Source organism: Mesoplodon mirus, assembly GCF_964341445.2.
Source record: "Mesoplodon mirus genome assembly, chromosome: 2".
NCBI classification, from domain to species: domain Eukaryota; kingdom Metazoa; phylum Chordata; class Mammalia; order Artiodactyla; family Ziphiidae; genus Mesoplodon; species Mesoplodon mirus.
Window position 1 is genome coordinate 221,904,865 of NC_138977.1, and position 20,110 is coordinate 221,924,974.

Below are 20,110 nucleotides of genomic sequence, written 5' to 3' on the forward strand. Positions count from 1 at the left end.
GCAGGTCTGTCTCTAAGACAAGACAGTGTGCTTCTGTGGGGGAGGGACACTTTGTACCCCCTCCTCCCTCGTGGATATTTCCTACTCCTACCTCTATTTTTGTCTGCTGTGCTCAGGGCAGGCATTACGAATCAATCACAGCGCTCTTTTTTTGATGATCCCAAACTCAGCACTTCACAATCATTCTCAGCCCAGCCCTTCAAGATCCAAACAATCATAACCCCCGTAAGAGGAATCCACGGTGCTGTCTGGTCTTAGGCATTCCCTAGCAGATGTGTATCCTGGTTCTCTTGTCACCCGACTCTCATCAACTGTTGGACTGAAAGTAGGAGAATGAAAAAGAGTGAGGTTATCCTGCGGAAATTTGCCTATTCTCATCAAGGGGAGAGGAGGAACTTGGGAACGATGGGAAGAGCTATAGGATTAAAAAAGAAATCCAAGGTTGAAAGTAACTTTCATCTGGATGAAGCCTAATGCAGACATCCAGCCCTAAATCCTGCTTGGTGGCTGATACAAGGCACGGGCTCCTGGTATCCTTCCAGAATGAAGCACCAGGAGACTAGGGGTTAACAGCTCTGTGGCAAGGAAGCCAAGGTGTCATCTCATAGCCTCCACATCTCAGCTGAAAGGTGGGACATGGCTCACTCAGGCCACGATAACAGAGGCAAGTCCTACAAAGCCATATGCTTCTAACCAAGAGTTACCAACCACCAATAGAGTTTTGATAAAAAATAAATGACAAGAAACCTTCTTGGTAGATTGTCGGGGTAAAACCAGAGTCTGGTGATAAAGAAAGACTGGGGGTCCCAAAGCGATACCTATGTAAGAGAGGGATTGCGGGCAAGGTTGGGGGCAGGTGTGGTGGGTTTGCAAAGCTCCAAAGGTCAGACAATGTGAATGCCAAGGGCAAGAAATCAAAGATTGTGAGTGGTTGGAGGTGGTTCAGCTTGAGGTCCCATGTTCTCAGCTCCTGGGTTATGGAATCCATGCTAGAGGCAGAAGGTGATGGCTAAAGCTAATATAAGCCTGTGGAATCCATGGGTAACACTCATGTCTTCTGCTCTCCAGTCACGTCTGCACTGTCGCCATCCTCATTTCTCCAAGGCAAAGGGCCAACGGGAGACCTCCCTGCCAGGGCAAATCATCCCCAAGAGATGCTTTTCCCCTTTGGCACCATGTCCTGTATTTGCTCAACAACCTACATCCTGCTGTGCCCCAAACCTTGGAGCAGTTTTCCCACAAATTCATTCACATTCTCCAAGTTTAAAATCAAGCCTATATTCAGGGAGCACTTGAGAGACTTAGAGGTTCACCTAGAAGGAAGTGGAAATTGCATCGCTAATGTCAGTGCTTTTGCAGTTGGAGAATAGCCAGACTGTTCATATGACAATCAATCTAACACGCCTAAATTGCTCCCACAGATTAACCATCGATTGTTAGAAAGGTCACTTACTTCCTTTATCTTTATGGCAGCCGGTAGAAATAGAGTACCCCGGGAGACACGCCTCCTTATAGCGAGGAACGTATAAATATCAAGGCACTTTTATTCAAATTGAGAAGAACCCAGAAAATGGGGATCTCTACAGTCATCCTTGAAATATGTCTTTTATTGGGCCAAGTTCTATCTACAGGTATTATATCTAATTACTACATTTGTTAATTTCACTGCTCTAACTCCAAATCATGGCAAATTATGTGTTTCTTGGTGCTAGACTTTCCATCTCAAGGGGAGTTTTCTATCAAGGGCGGGGGCAATTCTTTGCTAATCATTGTAATTGCAAGTATTTTTATTTTGTTTCTGGCTGAGAAATGCCATGGTTGTAGTTAGAAAAAGTCATTCATTATGTCAGTGTCTACAGTGAGTCACTCAACTAACGAAATGATTGATTGGTCTTAGAAAAATTCCTGAAATTAAGGAGAAGTGTGCACTATTAAGAGGCCCTAAAACTTTGTCATCATTGGTTAAGCCCTTAGTTTGTGTACTGATGAAAATGGGCAGAAAAGATTGCCCTGGAAATGCTCATAATGTGACGTCTTTCTGCAGGTGTGTCTGGCTTATTAGTTAATATTTACCAAGCAAAATCAGATCAAGTGGCTGAGCACAGATATGATCATTAAGATTGCAAGTTTGTGTCTGTCACCGCTTTAGAGAAATGATTTTTTTGTATAAGATGTGGTTAAATTCTCTCTTTTTAAAAAATAATTTATTTATTTATTTATTTTTGGCTGTGTTGGGTCTTCATCGCTGCGCACGGGCTTTCTCTAGTTGTGGCAAGCAGGGGTTATTCTTCGTTGCAGTGCTTGGGCTTCTCCTTGCGGTGGCTTCTTTTGTTGCGGAGCACGGGCTCTAGGTGCATGGGCTTCAGTAGTTGTGGCACGTGGGCTCAGTAGTTGTGGTTCACAGGCTCTAGAGTGCAGGCTAAGTAGTTGTGGCGCACGGGCTTAGTTGCTCCACGGCATGTGGGATCTTCCTGGACCAGGGATCGAACCCGTGTCCCCTGCATTGGCAGGCAGATTCTTAACCACCACACCACCAGGGAAGTCCTAGAGAAATGATCTGAAGCTTAGTTAGTCAAGCATATCTTTGTGTTCTTAGAGTGTCACGTGATAAAATGGACACGAAAGAGCCCTGGGCAAATCAGTGAGACCTTGAATCTCAATGTCATTTTACCAAGATGCTAAGTGAACAGGACGATTAGCCAGTCTGTCGATTAGTTCTCTCTTTTTTTCTCTCTGTCTCTCTCGCTCTCTGTCTCTGACCAGGAACACGCTGACAGTTGACACCCACCTTCCCTTCTTGTCAGGAGGACCTCAGGGGGTACTGGCTCTGGACAATCTGGGGGCTGGAGATTGTGCCTCCATCAAAATATTTGAAAATGGAAGTCAGTGTTCTTAGCTCCAGCTTTTATGAGTACGAAGTTAATCCCTGGACTTGGACTGGCTCTGAAAAGTGACAGGGGATTCATGTCAGCCCCTAAAGGACAGGGAGCAAATTGCCATGTCCTTATCTACAAAGGGGCTTAAGGCAGCTTCTACGCGTGGCTTGAAGGAACCTGTGGTTTGACATGATGTTATGTGCACACATATGCCCAGACACACACATACAAGTGTGCCTGCATTTGTATTTTAGACATAAGAATTAACCCTCTGCAAAGTGCTGGCTCTGTACCAGTTGCTCTGTGAGACAGGGTACCTATCTTCCCTTCTCTAAATCTGCTAACGAGTTAGGTATCTGCATTGCAGATGAGGAAACTGAGGCTCAGAAGGGTTCTGTGTCCCGTCCAAGGTCCGCAGTTGCTGCGGACGGTGAACCGGGATTTGAACCAGGAGGAGGTCTGCTGGCATTCGGGTAGCGGGTAGCGGCTTTGGCCCATTAACCCCTGCTGTTCCTTGCAGAGATCTGAGGAGTGCTGGAGCCCCCCGGGGGAGCTTTGTGCTGGGGGAACCCATGCAGCAGACACTCTTCTCAGTTCTGGTCTCTGCACAAATTCTTGAGAAGGAGTCAGTGAGCTCAGGTTTGTGCTGGGCTCTAGGGGCCATGGAACGCCTGCTGCTCCTGGCAATGTCTTTGGTTCTGCCATTTACCAGCTCTGGAGCCTCTGCAAGGCTCATTTTCTTCACTGGTAAATTGGGGTTGTGTTCCAGATTCACAGGGTTGTATAGACCTGAGGTCACCCACGCGGTGTCTGGCACCTGGAGGGTGTGAGGGGGACTGGGTGCCATCCACTGTTACTCTTCTAGGCATTTTCCTCACATAACTTCCTAAATGCAAAGTGGTATCTTGGACTGGATCCTAGAAAAAGGAAAAACTGGTGAAATCCAAATAAAGTCTGGAGTTTAGTTAGTAGGAATGTACCATTGTTGATTTGGTAATTGTGACAAATGTACCTCAGTCATGTGAGATGTTAGCATGAGGGAAAATTGGGTAAGAGTATATGGGAACTCTCTGTATTTTCTGCAACTTTTCTATAATTCTGTAAAGTTATTGTGAAAGAATTTCTTTTAACTCAACTTCCCTTGGCCCCATTTCTTCAAGGTCAATGTTTTGCAAAATAGAAAGTAATAATTGCTTACAAACTAATTCCTAGCTAAGTGTTAATGCCTGTACTTCCTCTTTTCACAGTTTATCAGGGGTTTTGGCAATGATTAACACCATGAAAAAAAGGAGGAAATGGAATGGAAGGACTTCAAGGTCCTTATGCGGGTGCCATTGGACTGGGGGAGGCACTTCTGTTATCACTTAAACAGACCTCACAGATGTCTAATTACTCCCTCGCCAGCTCTCTTGGCTGCAACTCGTCTTTACTGTGCAAAAGTCCCCCTGGGCATTATGTCACTCAGTCCAGTCTAGGTGCGGAATGTTACAGAAAGAAGATAAAGTCCAAGGCCGTGCCCCGGGACCGAGTCCCAAAGTGTCACAGTCTGACACCGGGACCCTGCATTCCTGCCCGGCCATCCTCTCCAGCCTCCTGTGTCTCTCCAGACCCCCACCTGGCTTTCAGTTCCCACTTGTTCCCTGCTGTTTTCCACCCCCTGATTTTATTTGTTCTACCTGTTTTCCAGGTTACTTGGTAGCAGGATGTCTCACAGTACAAAGCAACCTGTTCTGCCCACCTTGGGCCCTGCAGTAATGCTGCCTCTTGCCATGGTGACTGCGTTCACGCCGTTCCCTCCACCTGCAACGCAGTCTTATTCTTCCCCTCCCCTGGCTAAATCTAGCTGCTATTTTTAAATACGATGGACACTGTCCCATCCAGGAACCCTGACATGTACTCTCGACACACACACACACACACGCAGTGTGTCACCCTATGGTTGCCATTCTTATTCTCCCATAACATCTTAACTCTTACACTAGATCATCTGTGGATTTTTCTAGAGATCCTGCTATGCCGGGAGTCCCTGGAAGGCAGGGACCACATCTTGCTTACTTAGTACAACACAGTGCATCACCAAGAGCCTAACAAAGGCTCCCACTGATGGTGATGGAAGGGCAGGAGAGAGGGTGCTTGTGCCCTGAGACATCCCCTCTGTGCCCTGTGCCAGGTCCTGTGAAGTATTTCTCTTCCCTTATGTATAGTTTATGGGGAGCCAGACACTGTATCCGGAACAATACTGACCACAGCCTCTCCATTACTAAATATTATTATTTCAGAATGTTTTGCTTTCTGACAAGTTGAAATGGAATCTCAGTGTTTTCACTTGAATTTTGGGAAGCAGTGGAGCTGAGCTGTGAGCACACTTGCTCTGGGATCAGTGCACTCGACTTCCAGCATCAGTTTCACTCTCACAGCTGTGTGACCTTTGACGGGTTGTTTTCCTTCCCTAAGCCTTGGATTTCTCTTCTATAGAACAGATTGTGTAATAATTCTACCATAAAGGCTATTGTGGAGATAAACTGAGATACTAGCTTAATTAGCTTAATGCCGGAATGTCCTAACTGCTAAAAGGTATGAGCATCTCCCCTCCCTACCTCTCCCCTCTCCCCTCCTTCTTTCTCTCTCCTCTTCCTCCCTCTCTGCTTTATCCTTAGCTTCATTTTTTCCTTATCTTCTTTTTCTTTTTATCCTTGTTTTCTTCTTTTAGGCTACAACCCCAGTTCCCTGCGAACCTAAAAGAATCTGCCTCCTACCTTACCTGCCACCTCATCTCATGCCTTCAGCCTCAAACCACAGCTTTTAATGCATAGTTAGTGTGGAAAATGTAGGAGCTAGAGAAAAACAGAGAAGAGGTGAAAACTCGCATCATCCTATCACCCGAGATTGCCTTTGTTAAAATACGTATTTCTTTCAAATTATGTGATATCATTTTTTCTGGCCGCAACTGTGCGGCATGAGGGATCTTAGTTCCCTGACCAGGGATCGACCCTGTGCCCCCTGCAGTGGAAGCTCAGAGTCTGAGCCACTGGACCGCCAGGGAAGTCCCTAAGTGATATCTTTTCATATACAGTCTTTCTATAGTTTATATTCTGGACATTTTAACATGCAGTCATGATGTTGGAGACTGAAGTTTTTTCAGGTTTTCTCCTTTTTTTTTTTTTAATTTCAGCTTTATTGAGGTACAATTGACCAAGAAATTTATAGGATATTTAAAGAGTACCTGGAGACTGAAGTTTTTTCAGGTTTTCTCCTTCTTTTTTTTTTTTTAATTTCAGCTTTATTGAGGTACAATTGACCAAGAAATTTATAGGATATTTAAAGAGTACCTCGTGGTGATTTGATATGCATATGCATTGTGAAAATGTTCTCCCCCACCTAGTTAATGAACATATCTATCTCCTCACATTTTTATCTTTGATTTTGGTGAGAGCATTTAAGTTCTACCCTCTTAACAAATTCCAATTGTACAATAAATACAGTGTTATCAACTATAGTTTCCATGTTTTACATTAGATCCTGAGAACTTATGCATGGTATCAGTGAAAGTTTGTACCCTTTTACCAACCTCTCCCTATTTCTTCCACCCTCTTTCAGGTTCTTTCTGTAATTATAATGGCTAATACTGTGAGGATGATGTTTGTTCATGCATCTTTCTCCACATTAAGTAAATTATGATTTCCTTTGGCTAGGTTCTTAGAAGTGGAATTACTAAGTCAAAGAGTTGATCATTTTAAGACTTTTAAAACATATTGATAAATTATTTTCTAGCAGTATACCAATTCTTTCTCCAATCAGTAAAAAAACAAGAGTGGCAATTTTCTACACCTTCACTGGATCTGAATATTATCATTCAAAAATCTTGGCTGGGGGCTTCCCTGGTGGCGCAGTGGTTGAGAGTCCACCTGCCGATGCAGGGGACACGGGTTCGCGCCCCGGTCCGGGAAGATCCCACATGCCGCGGAGCAGCTGGGCCAGTGAGCCACGGCCGCTGAGCCTGCGCGTCCGGAGCCTGTGCTCCGCAACAGGAGAGGCCACAACAGTGAGAGGCCTGCATACCACAAAAATCTTGGATGAATTGTTGGGTGAAAAACAGTGTACAGTCATTTTAATTTGCATTTCTTTGCTTACAGTGAAGGTGAATGTTTTTAAGCCATTTACATTCCTTTTCCTTGAAGTGTCTGTTTATATTCTTTATCCATTTATTTTGTGTGTGTGAAAGCTAGTATCATCTTTGTTGATTTATATAAATTCTCTCTATAATTTGGATGTTAATACTTTGTCCGTTACATTGATGACAAATATTTTCCCAGTTTGTTGTTTGCCTTTTAATTTTGGTTTTCTTCCACACAAATATTTTATATTTTTACAAAATTAAATTTATTGCTATTTTCCTTTTTGATTTCCTGTTGATTTAACACCTAGAAATTTCACAGAAATCAGATAAACATTTAATTAGTTTCCTGTTTTGGTGTGTTTTTAAAAAATCTAGTTCTTCTGTTCTGAAAATTATTTTGCTTTCTGGTGTGAAATAAGTATCTAAAATAATTTTTAAATTATTCAAATTTTTAAACTTTGTTTTAATTTTATAGCTTTATTTTGAATATTTTGGAGCTAATAATAATTTTTTGAATGCTGACTACATGGCAAACACTATATTAAGCACTTGATATATTTTTCTGATTTTGTCTTCACAATAACCTTGTGAAGTAGGTTCGTGTAACTACCTTTTTGCAGATGAGGAAACTAGGACTGAGTGAGAATTAATGAATTGCCCAAGTTTAGAGACCAAATAAGCAGCAAAGCTAGAATTTGAACCTAAGTCACCAGTCTCCCAGGTTCATAGGTGGACAAGACCTCCCAGCCCCACTCTCACTGCCCCTACCCCTGCCCCTGCCCCATCAGTATTTTTTTCTTTTTCAAGAACTTATCAGTCATTTTTAGCCTATTTATTTTTTCCTGATAAACTTCAGAATCATTTTTTAAAGAACCAATCGATCCAAGAAAAACCTTTGGATGGAAATTATATCAAACCTATGAATTAGTTTAGAATGACTGATTTTCCTATATTCAGTCCTTCCTTCCAGAAACCTGATTCATCTCTTCATCTGCCAGGAGACAGCCAAGAAGCTTCACATAGAGTTTGTAGTTTTATTCTCATGAGTTTATTTCAAAAAGAAAGTTTATTCATAATGTCTTTACTTCCTTGGAGCCCATTTTCACCCACATCTTCCCCTCTGCCTGGCGCGCATCCCCTTGGACGTCCAGGTCCCATTCCAGGAAATCTCGCGTGATCTTCTGCCGGACTCCTGGACGCCCAGCAATCAGAGCCCTCAGTCCCCTGTCCTGTAATTGCTTACCTGCAGGTCTCGACAACTAGAGCCAATTACCAGAGGCGGCATCATGTAATCTCAACATTCCCCCGGCCTCCTGTAGTCTAGCAAGCAGGAGGTACCAGTAAATGATTGTTGAATGAATTATTCCCTATCACTGTGTCGAAACGCTCTTGGTGCAGGACAGCGAGCGTTTTTCAAACCTTAGTGTGTATCAGAATCACCTCGAATGCCTGTTAAAAACACATATTGTTGGGCACCACCTCCAGGGTAAATTCTTAAGGCTGGGGGAGGCCTAAAAACGTACATTTTGTACAAATTCCCGCATGCTGGCTGGAGCTGCTGATTCATGGAACCATTTTAAGAGCCACTGTTCTAAAGGAACACTTTTCTAACGTGACAGGGTCCGGTAGTTGGTTGGTTTTTCAAAAATGTTGTTTAAAATGGGGTAATCATAAAATATGATACAGACACATTTTAAATGTTTTATTTTATCTTAAAACATATAAACACACTTTGATCTGCCAATTTGTTGCTGTAGGCTTTTCTCTCAGTAGGGATCTTCTGCAATTCTGCAATGTCTTTCTTCCAAAAACTATGCCCATTTGGCATTATCCATAATTTCTAATTTTAGTTTCTCTAAAGTAGAGCATGAAACGAAAGACATTTGCAAAGCAGTATGAGGGGAGAAGTTCTATTGCTTTACATATCCTTCTACTTTTTGCTGTTTAATCCACTTGATTTCTTTTAGCAACTTTATTTTATTTTATTTCCAAAGCATTCAGCCTTATTTTTTTTAAGACATCTTTCTTTTTGTACCCATATTTGATCAATTTACTTAATATTTAATCTAAGGCCAGGTACAACCAGCATAAACAGGTTCAGGACTCATACCTGCCTTTAATCGATCACACAGCTTGGTTGGAGTGAAAGATGCCAAGTGTACTAGATAATAGCATACCAGCCTAGAGTTTAGTAGGTTTACAGAGAGGATGGAGAGCCTCAGTGGATCTGGCTAGTGGGTTACATATAGGGTAGTTAAGACAACTTCTAGTCTACTGCCACGTATGGGATGCCTTTCATCTAGAGTAGCCGGATATTGCATATAACAATACAATGCACCCAGTTAAATTCGAATTTCAGATAAATTTTTTTTCTTAAGTATACATATATCCCATGTAATATTGCAGACATACTTATATTAAAGCAGTATTCATTGTTTATCTGAAATTCAAATTTAACTGGGCATCCTGTGTTTCATCTGGCAACTCGACTTCCACCCTGTTTTTTCCTGATGTATGTCTATGTCTTCTTCTAAGCCTTGTTGAAATATCCTCTCCTCTCTGGATTCCTCCTGCCCTTCTCCCAAGCCCAGGAATTGCTCCTTTTGAGATTCCCATTCCCCTTCCACTGTGTTCCTCATTGGCCAAGATGGAGAGTTACCGGTTAGCGAGTCTGGCTGCCAGGTGGCCTCTGAGCTCCAGAGGACTACACCTTACCCTCTATGATGGGTCCCTACTGTCCTGTGCCCCCTGTGTGGTCAGAGACTGGTCCATATTCCCTGAGTGAATCAATTAATGAACAATGGGTCCAGCTACCTTCCAAAGCAAAGAGTAATGCAACTTTCTCCCCTGCTTGAATTAGCTGGTGGGAGGGTGGGTCCGGATTTAATTCTTGTTTTCGGAAGACCTCTCATTTGGCTATTTTTCCTTGTATTTTCAGCAACCTCAACAGTGAGTGACACCAGAGAAACTACTTTTTGGGAGACACAGACACTCAGCTCTGGTAACTCTATCAAACTCGGGAGCCGGGTGATTGTGGTGCCCAAGGCCACCCCCAAGAACTCAGGAGGGACTGCTGCAGAGTCCTGCTGGGTTTTAGATGTAGGACAGGTCCTCTGAGGGAGTCCACTTGGACCCATAGCTCCTTCCTTGTGAGGTGTCATACTGACCATAAGATAGGCCCCAAGTTTCCATGCAAGTCTCTGTCCAGCCACACTTCTTTCCTAAGGTATCTGTCCCCCAGACTGCCCCACTGGGTGTCCAGCAGGGGTTATAGACAGCAGGGCAGCAGGGGCAGACAGGGACAGCAGCATCTAACTGAGCCTCTCTGGATAGAATCACATTTCTCTTCTTTTCTAGAATTGTTAACAGGTCTTGGTGATATAATGAATACCCCTGCCTCAGTCAATGCTTTAAAGGCTAACTTCTTCTGTTCCCTAATTCCTCTTTTATTCTAGTCCTGTGCATGCATGAGCATACCTGCCTGTGCAAAACTGCAGACCATGATTTGGGCCAAATAATACAAACGTTAAAAATATATATACTGGGGGCTTCCCTGGTGGCGCAGCAGTTGAGAGTCCGCCTGCCCATGCAGGGGACACGGGTTTGTGCCCCGGTCTGGGAAGATCCCTCATGCTGCGGAGCAGCTAGGCCTGTGAGCCATGGCCGCTGAGCCTGCGCATCCAGAGCCTGAGCTCCGCAACGGGAGAGGCCACAACAGTGAGAGGCCCGTGTACCAAAAAAAAAAAAAAATATATATATATATATATATATATATACACACACACATACATACACTGGGAGGCAGAATAGTGAAATGGTTAAGAGCAACTGTTTGAGCACAAATCCTGCCCCGTCACTTACTAGTCAGTTGATTGGGTCACCTACCCAAGCCTCAGTTTCCCTATGGAGTTGTATGAGGATTAACTAAGAGGACACATATAAAACTCGAATATGACCCCAGGTCCCCAGGTTAGAAAATGTACGAAATCTTCTGCCATGATTAAGCTTTTAAAAATCAGCACCCTTGGGTGTCTGTGAAGGAGAAGAGATGACACAAGTGTGGACTTTTGAGGCATTTCAGAAGCAAGCCTAGACCTCTCATTGCACTAGAGTCTCAAGAAATCTTTTCAATTTGAATTAAATTTCAAAAACAGATTCCAGATTTGTTGATGTTGAGTTACATGCAGTTGTTACATCTTTAGTTCAGAGTCAACTATAAGAAAAGCAATGGCTCAAAGGTGGATTTTTGGTTAGGGTTCCCTGTGCATGAAACATGCATGCGTCTGATTTTTCTTTTATTCCTTTATAGTTTCTGAATCAGATCTTCCCAGAACAAGTGGTAAGTACTTTGAAAACAGCACCTTGTATTTGGTTTAAAATTTATTTATCCTTCTATACAGTTATTTATATCTTAAAGAATAAACACTACCTCACTGGACTTTGATGAATGGTATGAAGGTTGCATAAGAATATGGTTTGTGTCCTTTATGGAAATACAAGGGCAATAGAAACTTCTTTCAGCTACAGCATAAATGGACCATGTGGTTATCCAGTTAGGTTCTTCTTCAATTTTAATTTGCCTTTGCCTCAAACTTCAGTGCACATCAGAATCAACTAGGATATTTGGCTGAATGCAGGTCCTTAGAGTTCACCTCCCCACTCCAGACACTAGGATTTGGCTGGTCTGGGGTGGTGCTCAGGAATCTGCATTTTTATATAACCGAAACTAAGGATGGTCTGCAGACCACACTTTGAGCAAGCATGCTGCATGGCCCAGGGCTGAATTAAGTTTTCATGTTTACAATGTAATTATGGGACTTTGTTAAAAATTTCCAAAGCAAGCGACAGAAGATACGTGTATATATTTTAAGGGCTACATTTTTAAACTTATTTTTTCTTAATGTCTGTATTTTGCTTAATGTCAAGTAAATGCAGGTTTTTTAACATTTTCCCAAATGGTTATTGGCTACATCATAAGTCTGACTTGTTGATGTAAAGACTTTTCCATAGGTGAATTGCTGACATTGAACTTTTACACATCTTTCACCATGGCTTCGACATCCATGCCACCTCATTTGGCCAGAAGAGGTCCTACCAGGGATCCTTCTAAACAGGAGAAGTCCCTGCAGGGACTCAGGGTCCAATGGAAAGATAGACATTAATCTCTGAGCACACAGTTATAGCTACAGCTGTGATGGGTGCTGCAGCAAGAGGTCCAGAGCAAGAGAGACATTGTCAAGCCATCAGAGAGAGCAGCCCCGAGGAAGTCACAGGTGAACTGAGGTCTGGGGCTGATGGTGGAGTTGGCCAGACAGAGGAGGAAGGAAGAGTTATTCTGTTATTCACTGGCACTGTTGCCAGGAACTTGAGGGAACAGATACAGACTTAGGTTGACAGTAGCCACCCTCCCCCTGCAGTCAGATACTCCCCCCTCCCCATGCTTAGTCATCCTTATATCATGTAGCTAACCAGCGTAGTGTGCTGATGGGAGGTTATCTCTAGGTCCCATTCCCCAAACTGTGCCTTTGATACATTTTCTGAAGCTCTAGAAAAAAAAGGCTTCTGATCAACAAAGTTTAGAAGTGTCATCTGCCATTGGTGGTAGAACACCTTTTGTGTTTTGGGGCAAATGGGTGAAGAGCTGGTGTGTGGGCAGCTGCAGTCAGACTCGGTCCTTGTCTGCCTTCCAAGTCCTCGTCTAAATCTGCATGGAGATGATGGAGGCAAATCCAGAGATGTATCCATGAGCACATCTCCCGGATGCTCATGCTTGGTCATGTCTCAAACCGACGCATCAAGCAGTGAGCAGTTGGGCACAGCCTCCACTTTGTGCTCCCCTGTCCCTCCGTACCATCCCCTTAGGCCAGACATCCTCCCCTTCGTGCATGGAGAGGGCCCAGACAAGGCTCCCATCCACAGAATCCTTCAACTTCACTGAGATAGATTCATTCTGTATGGCAGAAAAGATAATACCTGAGAGCGTGAAATACGCTGGGTGCTTCCTGAGCATAGATCACATCCTGGGACTGTGACTAGCGTTAGAGGACCTGGTAAGGAGACGTGTACTGTATTACATCTAATATTACTGAACACCCCAGATCCAACCCACTTGTTTTAAAGGTCGATTGCAAAACCCCAAACACTTTCAGCAAGAATGCTGCAGGCACAGAAACCCAACATTGAACCACAGCGCCCCGTGGCATGATTGTGAGGTGAACTTCGAGCCAGTTTCTGTGACTGTAGATCATTTACAAACAGCAGAATCGCCTAAGATGAATTTGATTTCTTTCTAGATCTGTGGGTTCTCCACACCACAGATGATGGTAAGATATTTTTTCTTTATTTGTCTTCCCGGGGTTTTGCTCGCTGGCTGGGTCGGCCAGGGTTACCTGAGGCTGAGTGCTATCTTGGCCACAGAGCAAGTGCCTGCCCTTTAGAATGCAGGGATGGAGAGGGAGGGGTCAAGGGTTCAGAGATCCTCTGCGTGTCCCAGACACATGTTCAGCCAGTTTTGTCTGTTATTCACCTTCCTTCTTCTCTCTGCCTCTCAGTTATTCATTGCATGAGATTACCTTCAGCTTGGTGTCAGGAGACAGAGGTGAAGAAAAAATCAGTGCCTCTTCTCACCATGACTGTCAGTTCTATCAAAGATAGCTAACATCTCCCAAGCATTTGCTTTGTACCCTGCACAAAATTATTTTCATACACCAAATGAGTTAATGTATAAAAAAGCATTTAAAAGACTGGCTGATGCATAATAAGTGCTCAACTAATGCACATAGTAAGTGCTATTATCATGAAGTCTTTCCAACAACACTTTGAGGGAAGTAGTAACATCACCTCCCTTGTGCAGATGGGGAAACCAGGGCATTGTTAGGTAACTTCTCAAGTTCTTTGTCTAAGGTCACATGGTGGGTCAGTGGCTGGGCAGAGATTTGAACCCAGAACAGGTGCCTTTGCCTCTGTCCAGGATTCTTTCTAAATGTATCATCTCTTCTCCTCTGCTCAGTGAGAATACGCACACTTTGCACCAAATTTGATACGTCAGGGTCCTTCATGTGCTCACTTAGGGCAGCTGACCCTGCCATTGGGTCTTAGCTGTTTTGAGGCCAATCCCTGCCCTTTCAGAGCATGCCCTGAGAGTCCAGAAATGGCCTGGAAGGGACTTGAGGGACAGCTTTCTGGTGATTGACCTCCAGCAAGGCACAGGCCGAGGCTGAGATCTCTTCTGCAGGGACTTTTCACAGGAGTGACCAGAAGGGGACAGCAGGAGGGGCTAAGGGAGCCCAGAATGCACCTTGGGAAAACCCAACAGATAGTCCATTTGGCCTTTCCTCTCTCTTTCCCCGACCCCTACCCTGACAACAGCCATGAGCGCCACCTGCCCCTTTCTCTTCCATCCCATTCTAACCTCTCTGATCACTCCCCGACCCAAAATTTCTCATAACCTCAGACTAACTGCTGACAAGGCTCCTGTTGTCAGGACACTGGGCTGGATCCCTCAAAACCTGCTGCCTGTTTTCCTTGTGTCATCAGCGTGGGTGATTGCACAGGACCATGGCAGGCAGGAACACGGTGCCCTGTCTGGGGGAGACAGATGAATCAGCTCAGCACAGGAACTGGCACAGAGTAGGCACCTCAGGAATGCTGGTTAAGTCTGTGGGTGTGGATGGATTCGAGACAGGAAGGGCAGGGGCAGGGAGACGAATAGGCCGGCCCCTGGGGAAGGCCAGGCTCAAGGGACGGAAGACCTAACCTCGCAAAATGGCGGTGTAAAAACAGAAACACGACCTTGGAGACAGGCTGGGTATAAGGGATGGGGAGAAGGAGGGATCAAATATTACGCCCACATTTCCGACACAGTTAATGTGGAGCGTGATGACACTGCTGGTTCAGGTGGAGGAAAGAGCCTGTGCTCAGTGTGGCCGGGGTCGGCCGGGGGAAGGGATGGGATCTAGGAGGCCATTTGAAAACGTTGGTCCAGAGCTCAGGGCTGGGCTGCTCAGGGCTGCTCAGGGCTGGAGAGGTGGAATTGGGGGTCTTCTTCCTGGAAAGCTCTCTGAGTACATGAGGCCCTCCAGGTGGGGAAGAGAAGAGGGCTGAGATGGCGCTGGGGGAGCCGCCATATATAGGGTCCTGAGAGAGGAGAAACGTCGGTCCAGGAGAGGGGACAGTGGTCAGAGGACGGAGGGCCGAGGGTGCCGGCTGGTGAAAGCCGGGGCAGCAGAGAGCGTGACGGCAAGGGCTTTCCACCGTGTCCACGCAGGGTGGCCGGGGAATGGAGGTGACCAGTGTCAGGGCCAGGTGGAGCTCCTGTACCAAGGCTGCTGGGACACCGTGTGTGATGACAGCTGGGACACCCGGGATGCAGACGTTGTTTGCCCACAGCTCGGCTGTGGCCGTTCACTGCCGGCCATGAGTGGGACGCACCGGGACCCACCTGGTGGGACCCACCCTGGTCAGGGCTCAGGGGACGTTCTCACGGGCACCGTGCACTGCTTGGGAAGGGAGCACCCCCTGCCCCGCCCAGTTGCCCCACAGCAGGTGGTGTGACCGTGAACGTGGCCACGGGGAGCACGCTGGAGTCGGGCGCTCAGGTAGCGCAGACGTCACTGGCACTGTCACCTGTGCCACCCTGAGGACAGGGCTCCCGAGGTCCTCAGTGTCGTGACGCATACCCGGAACGCTCTGCAGTTTACCTTCTCTACTCTTACTTGATGTTCGGGGGCAGGTGTCACTGTCCCTTCTCACAGATAAAGAAATGGAGCTTCAGAGAGGGCAGGCGACTTGCCTGAAGTCCTAAAGCTTCACGCAAGTCGCCTGAAGTGGTGGAGGTGGGTTTTAGTCTCGGCACTCCCAGAGCTTGCTGGTGCTGTCCCCTGGGGTGCACGATCCTGTGCACAGCATCACAGCCATCCCTGGCCTGGGATGACCAAACACCTTCCTAAGTGGTACCTTCTCATCCTTTTAAGTGCAAGGAAGAAGGATTGGGGAATTTCGGTCTTTAAAACTTAAATCTCTACCAAAAGCAAACTAAGCAGTAACCAATATGTTCTCTTTATCGGTGATTAAATGACAAATGAAGGTTATTTACAGCCTCAGTGAAGAAGAGAAATTCTCCCCGACTTAACCTAGCAAATCCCAACATTTCTCCTTTAAGCTCAGAGTGCTGATGGGTCTTCTAGCACCAATGGGTCCTTTAATCCACAAAGAAGCCTCTAAGGATGTCACTCGTCTTGTGTGCCCCAAAGGGGTGTTTCTAGTCAAATTATCCATCTTTAGAGCAACCTCTGGCATTTACTATGTGGACTGCTGTGTGTACATACATGTCACTATGCATAGGATGTGACCATGATAATCCAGCTGTCACATGAAAGTGTGCTCCCCAAGAGAGCATGTCTGTCCAAGCAGTCACTTGGGAGCAGGTTATTTTGACATTTGGGGCTCCATCTTTGGAACCTGCCTTTCCTCCTAGCTGGGACCACATTGAGGAATATCTCAGTGATGGTAGGTATTGTCATTCGAGACTACGTTTGAGCCATAGAAATAGGCAGTTGGTATTTGAAGTTTAATCTTGTGGATAGATTTGGGCTGTTCATCAAAGGGTGATATTTTGGATGGACATTGTGGAAGCATAGGAGGTGGTGAATGTCCGGAGCCAAGAAGGTCCCTGGTGGCCTCCAGCATTGAATGAGGGCCGACAGAGTGACAGAGAGATGGGTTCTGCTTCAGAAGGAAGACAGCCTTTGGGCAGTGGGCAGGGCTTCCAGATCTTTGCATCCAGCCCCTTTTCTGAGCCAAGGTGCAGGGGGTCAACCCACCCGGAGGAGAGCCAACATCGAATGACCTTTCCTTCTCTCCACTCTGTAGCTTTGTTTGTCACGGAGGAACACTCAACAGCAAGTGCAGCAGAAGGTAAAGTTTGTTATGTGGGATCCCTGTGGGCTCATTACCTTTCTGCACCCAGAGGTCCATCTCTGATCCAGAAGAGGTGCAGATGCTGTAAGAGATGGGGGTGCTCATCTTTCAAGGGTGGGGACTTCTGAACAAGGCCTCAGGCCTGAAAAGGTGTCTCTTCCATGGACCTTGACTCTGAGAGATGGGAGGAATCAACCTGCAGAGGTATCTCCAAGGAGCTCCAAGATGGAGCTTGGTGTTCTGTCTCCAAGAGGGCCTTAGTGCCCATGCTCAGAGCCTACCGTGTGGTCCTCACTAATGCATGTTGACCTCTGGTCAGGCTAGGGTCCTGGGTCTCTGGCTGCACAGCCTGCAGAGGCAGGTGCATACCTGCTGAGGGGGCCACATCTTCTGTGCCCTTTCCTGAGCCCATATGAGGCCACATTTATTTCTTTTCACTATACAAGAACAATGACCCTTCAGCCTGTGGACATCAGAGGTCCTGTAAACCCCCCTGGGGATACCCCAAGGAGGAGAGCTGGGAGGTCAGTCAGTAGAGCTTGAGATTCTGGCAGCCTGGGCTTGGGGAAGGAAAGTCTCTGTTCATTTCCCTGTGATGGAGTTTAACTCATGGCCATGTTCAAAGTGACCCACTGCCCAGGGAATGGTAGCCATTAAAAATGGTGTGAGTCTGGAACCGGCCTTAGGCCTGTGACCTCAAGAGAGACATGAGGCGGTGTTCTTGTGCCGTCCTCATCCACCTTTGCCCCTGTGGTGCCCCTTCTGTGCAAGGTGTCTGATCTGCCTTCTCTCTCTCCCAGCTGCCAGGCCCCAGTCCACGCTCCTGCCAGGTGAGTCCTGCTGCCCCTTGACTCCGGGGTGTCCCCTCCCTCCCCACTCACCTCCACAGACACCAACCAGGAGCCCCAGGCAGGGCGAGTGGACGTTCGCCACCTCTCAGTACCTGCCCTGGTCACTCTAGAGTGAGCAGATGCTCCCAGAGGAGCCATAGCACAAGGATCCTCGGGTCTGGCTCAGAGATTTAAGGACATTGTGGCTACATAGTGTCTCCCCAGAGCTTTGGGTGACAAGGAGGCCTGTCCTGCGCTCAACAATGCTTGAAAGCATTGTCTAGACCGAGAGTTATGTGTGTGGGGAGAACCGGGCTGTTTCAGGTCCCACACCCCCGTGGAGTCCAAAAGGTATACTTTCACCAGGGAGCCCTCAGTCAGGAGAGCGTGCTAATCGCTCTTGTGTTGTGGCGCCTCATTGCCATGCCGTGGACAGTTGAGGGCATGACCTGGCTCATGGGCAGCTCTCAGAAAAGGCCTCTTCCTCCCCCAGGCAGTGGAGATTCTCAGACCCCACTTTCCCTGATGTGAGTGACAGGTCACTAGAGCAACCCTGACTGTAGACACCTTCTCTCTAATCCTGCTGTGTTTTCCCTTCAGGCTGGTGGACGCCCACAACTCCTGCCGACGGTAAGCATGGCTTGGGTCCTGCAAAACACTCCACTCCTCAGGCCTGGGTGCAATTCCTGACTCTTGGTTTGAGCCTCTGAGCTCAGCGCCTCATCTACTGTGGAGGGTTCCTTTCATGTGCCAGAGTTATGGAGAACCTTCACCTCCTACTTGTGGCATACTTTACTCAGAATGCTTTTGTTGCCAAGCGATAGGATCCCAACTCACACTCTCTTGAGTTGCAGGTGGGAGTGGTGGCCACAATAACTTCCATAGCTAAGAGGTAGTCGGTCTTCAGGTAGAGTTGGATCCAGAAGTTCCAGTACAGCTTTTCCGATGCACTTTTATTACCTCTATTTTCGAATATTTATGAACTTCACTGTCAGCTTGGTTCCTGCCAAGGGGCAGTTGTTAGCTACAGTTCTACAGCCCAGGAGGGGAGAGAGTCTGTTTTTTTTCTAGCTCTTTAGCCGGCAAGACCTGGAGGGACTCTGAACAGCCTGCTACCAATAGATGCCTTGTCCCTAAGTATGTCCATGTGCTCAGATGATTTTCAGTGGGTGCACGGCTTATTCAAGTTTCAGGTTAAGTTTGGGGTTTGAAAATGACATGAGTAAGTGCTCAGCAGAAAAGTAGTCTTCAGAATAACCTTGGGCCTGATGGAATGGGTTCCCATGTGGGAGGGTACATCTGAAGGTGGCTCCCTGGCGGGGTCTGGGAAGCTGTCTCAGGTGGGCTCCTGCTGCAGGGGCTCAAGTTCATCCCAGTGGTCCCTGGGGCTACAGGCTGTGGGCTTCCCCTCTTCCCACCTCCTTCCCAAGGCTGGGATCAGCCACTCAATTGCTGGGCCTTGTGGGGAACCCATTAGAGAACATGTGTAGCTCAGTCCACAGCAGAGGGTTGTATCAAACAGCCCCGTGGGGATAAATGATGATGACCAGGCTCAGTCAGGTCCTCCAGAAGGAAAACATTACCTTGAACTCAGAAGTCTTTCCCTGGAAGGATTCTGAATCTCGTTCGGTCCACATGACCTGTTCCTTCGGAAGACACAGGAGAGTGCATTTTCCCGTCTCCTTCCAGGAACTGAATCAGGATTGGCCCTGAGGCTGGTGAATGGAGGTGACAGGTGTCAGGGCCGAGTGGAGGTCCTGTATCGAGGCTCCTGGGGCACCGTGTGTGATGACGGCTGGGACATCAACGACGCCGACGTGGTCTGCAGGCAGCTGGGCTGTGGCCGGGCCACATCGGCCCCAGGAAGTGCCCGGTATGGTCAGGGCTCAGGGCCGATCGTCCTGGATGACGTGGGCTGCTCGGGGCACGAGAGCTACCTGTGGAGCTGCCCTCACAGTGGCTGGAACTCACACAACTGTGGACACGGCGAGGACGCCAGTGTCGTCTGCTCAGGTTGGTCTCAGATAAGCTGGGTGTCCCTCTCTGGGGGTGTGGTTTCCTTCTGACACTCTGATCCCCTCTCAGAGCATTTTCTACATTTCTCGCTTCCTTAAATCACCTTGTCTCTCTGCTAAGAATTAGTATGAGCTTTTTGACAAGCTGCCAGGTATGTAGCTGGTGAATTGGAGCAAAGAACCAAACTGAAAGTGACTTGAAGCCTTTTTTCTCCATGCCACAGTGCAAGGCAGAGGCAAAAGAGGCTAGTTCTGTCACGAGGTCTCTGAATGGAGGTCATGACCTAGGAGTGCAGGTGGCTGAGGGTTTGGTTCCTGAGTCCTGGACGGTAGCCCCTCCAGGGAACTGGGATT

General features: G+C 46.8%; 1 protein-coding gene and 1 long non-coding RNA gene across 3 annotated transcripts in view; both read left to right on the forward strand.

Moving 5' to 3' along the window:
- Positions 1-1,571: 1,571 nt before the first annotated feature.
- Positions 1,572-17,741, forward strand: LOC309812331. Of its 2 annotated transcripts, XR_014295315.1 has the most exons (6): positions 1,576-1,631; positions 9,932-9,994; positions 11,303-11,332; positions 13,287-13,316; positions 16,864-16,908; positions 17,712-17,741. It is a non-coding gene; the product is annotated as an uncharacterized lncRNA (long non-coding RNA). The 2 variants fall into 2 exon arrangements; XR_014295314.1 differs by lacking the exon at positions 9,932-9,994 and having other exon boundaries at positions 1,572-1,631.
- Positions 17,742-18,959: 1,218 nt separating this feature from the next.
- DMBT1 (deleted in malignant brain tumors 1) overlaps positions 18,960-20,110 on the forward strand; it is a gene marked incomplete at both ends in the record, with an annotated part of 73,860 nt that continues 72,709 nt past the window's right edge. The window contains 2 exons of the mRNA XM_082643805.1: positions 18,960-18,963; positions 19,431-19,754. Coding sequence (XP_082499931.1) covers positions 18,960-18,963; positions 19,431-19,754 — 328 coding nt within the window. The remainder of the gene's footprint in view (positions 18,964-19,430; positions 19,755-20,110) is intronic.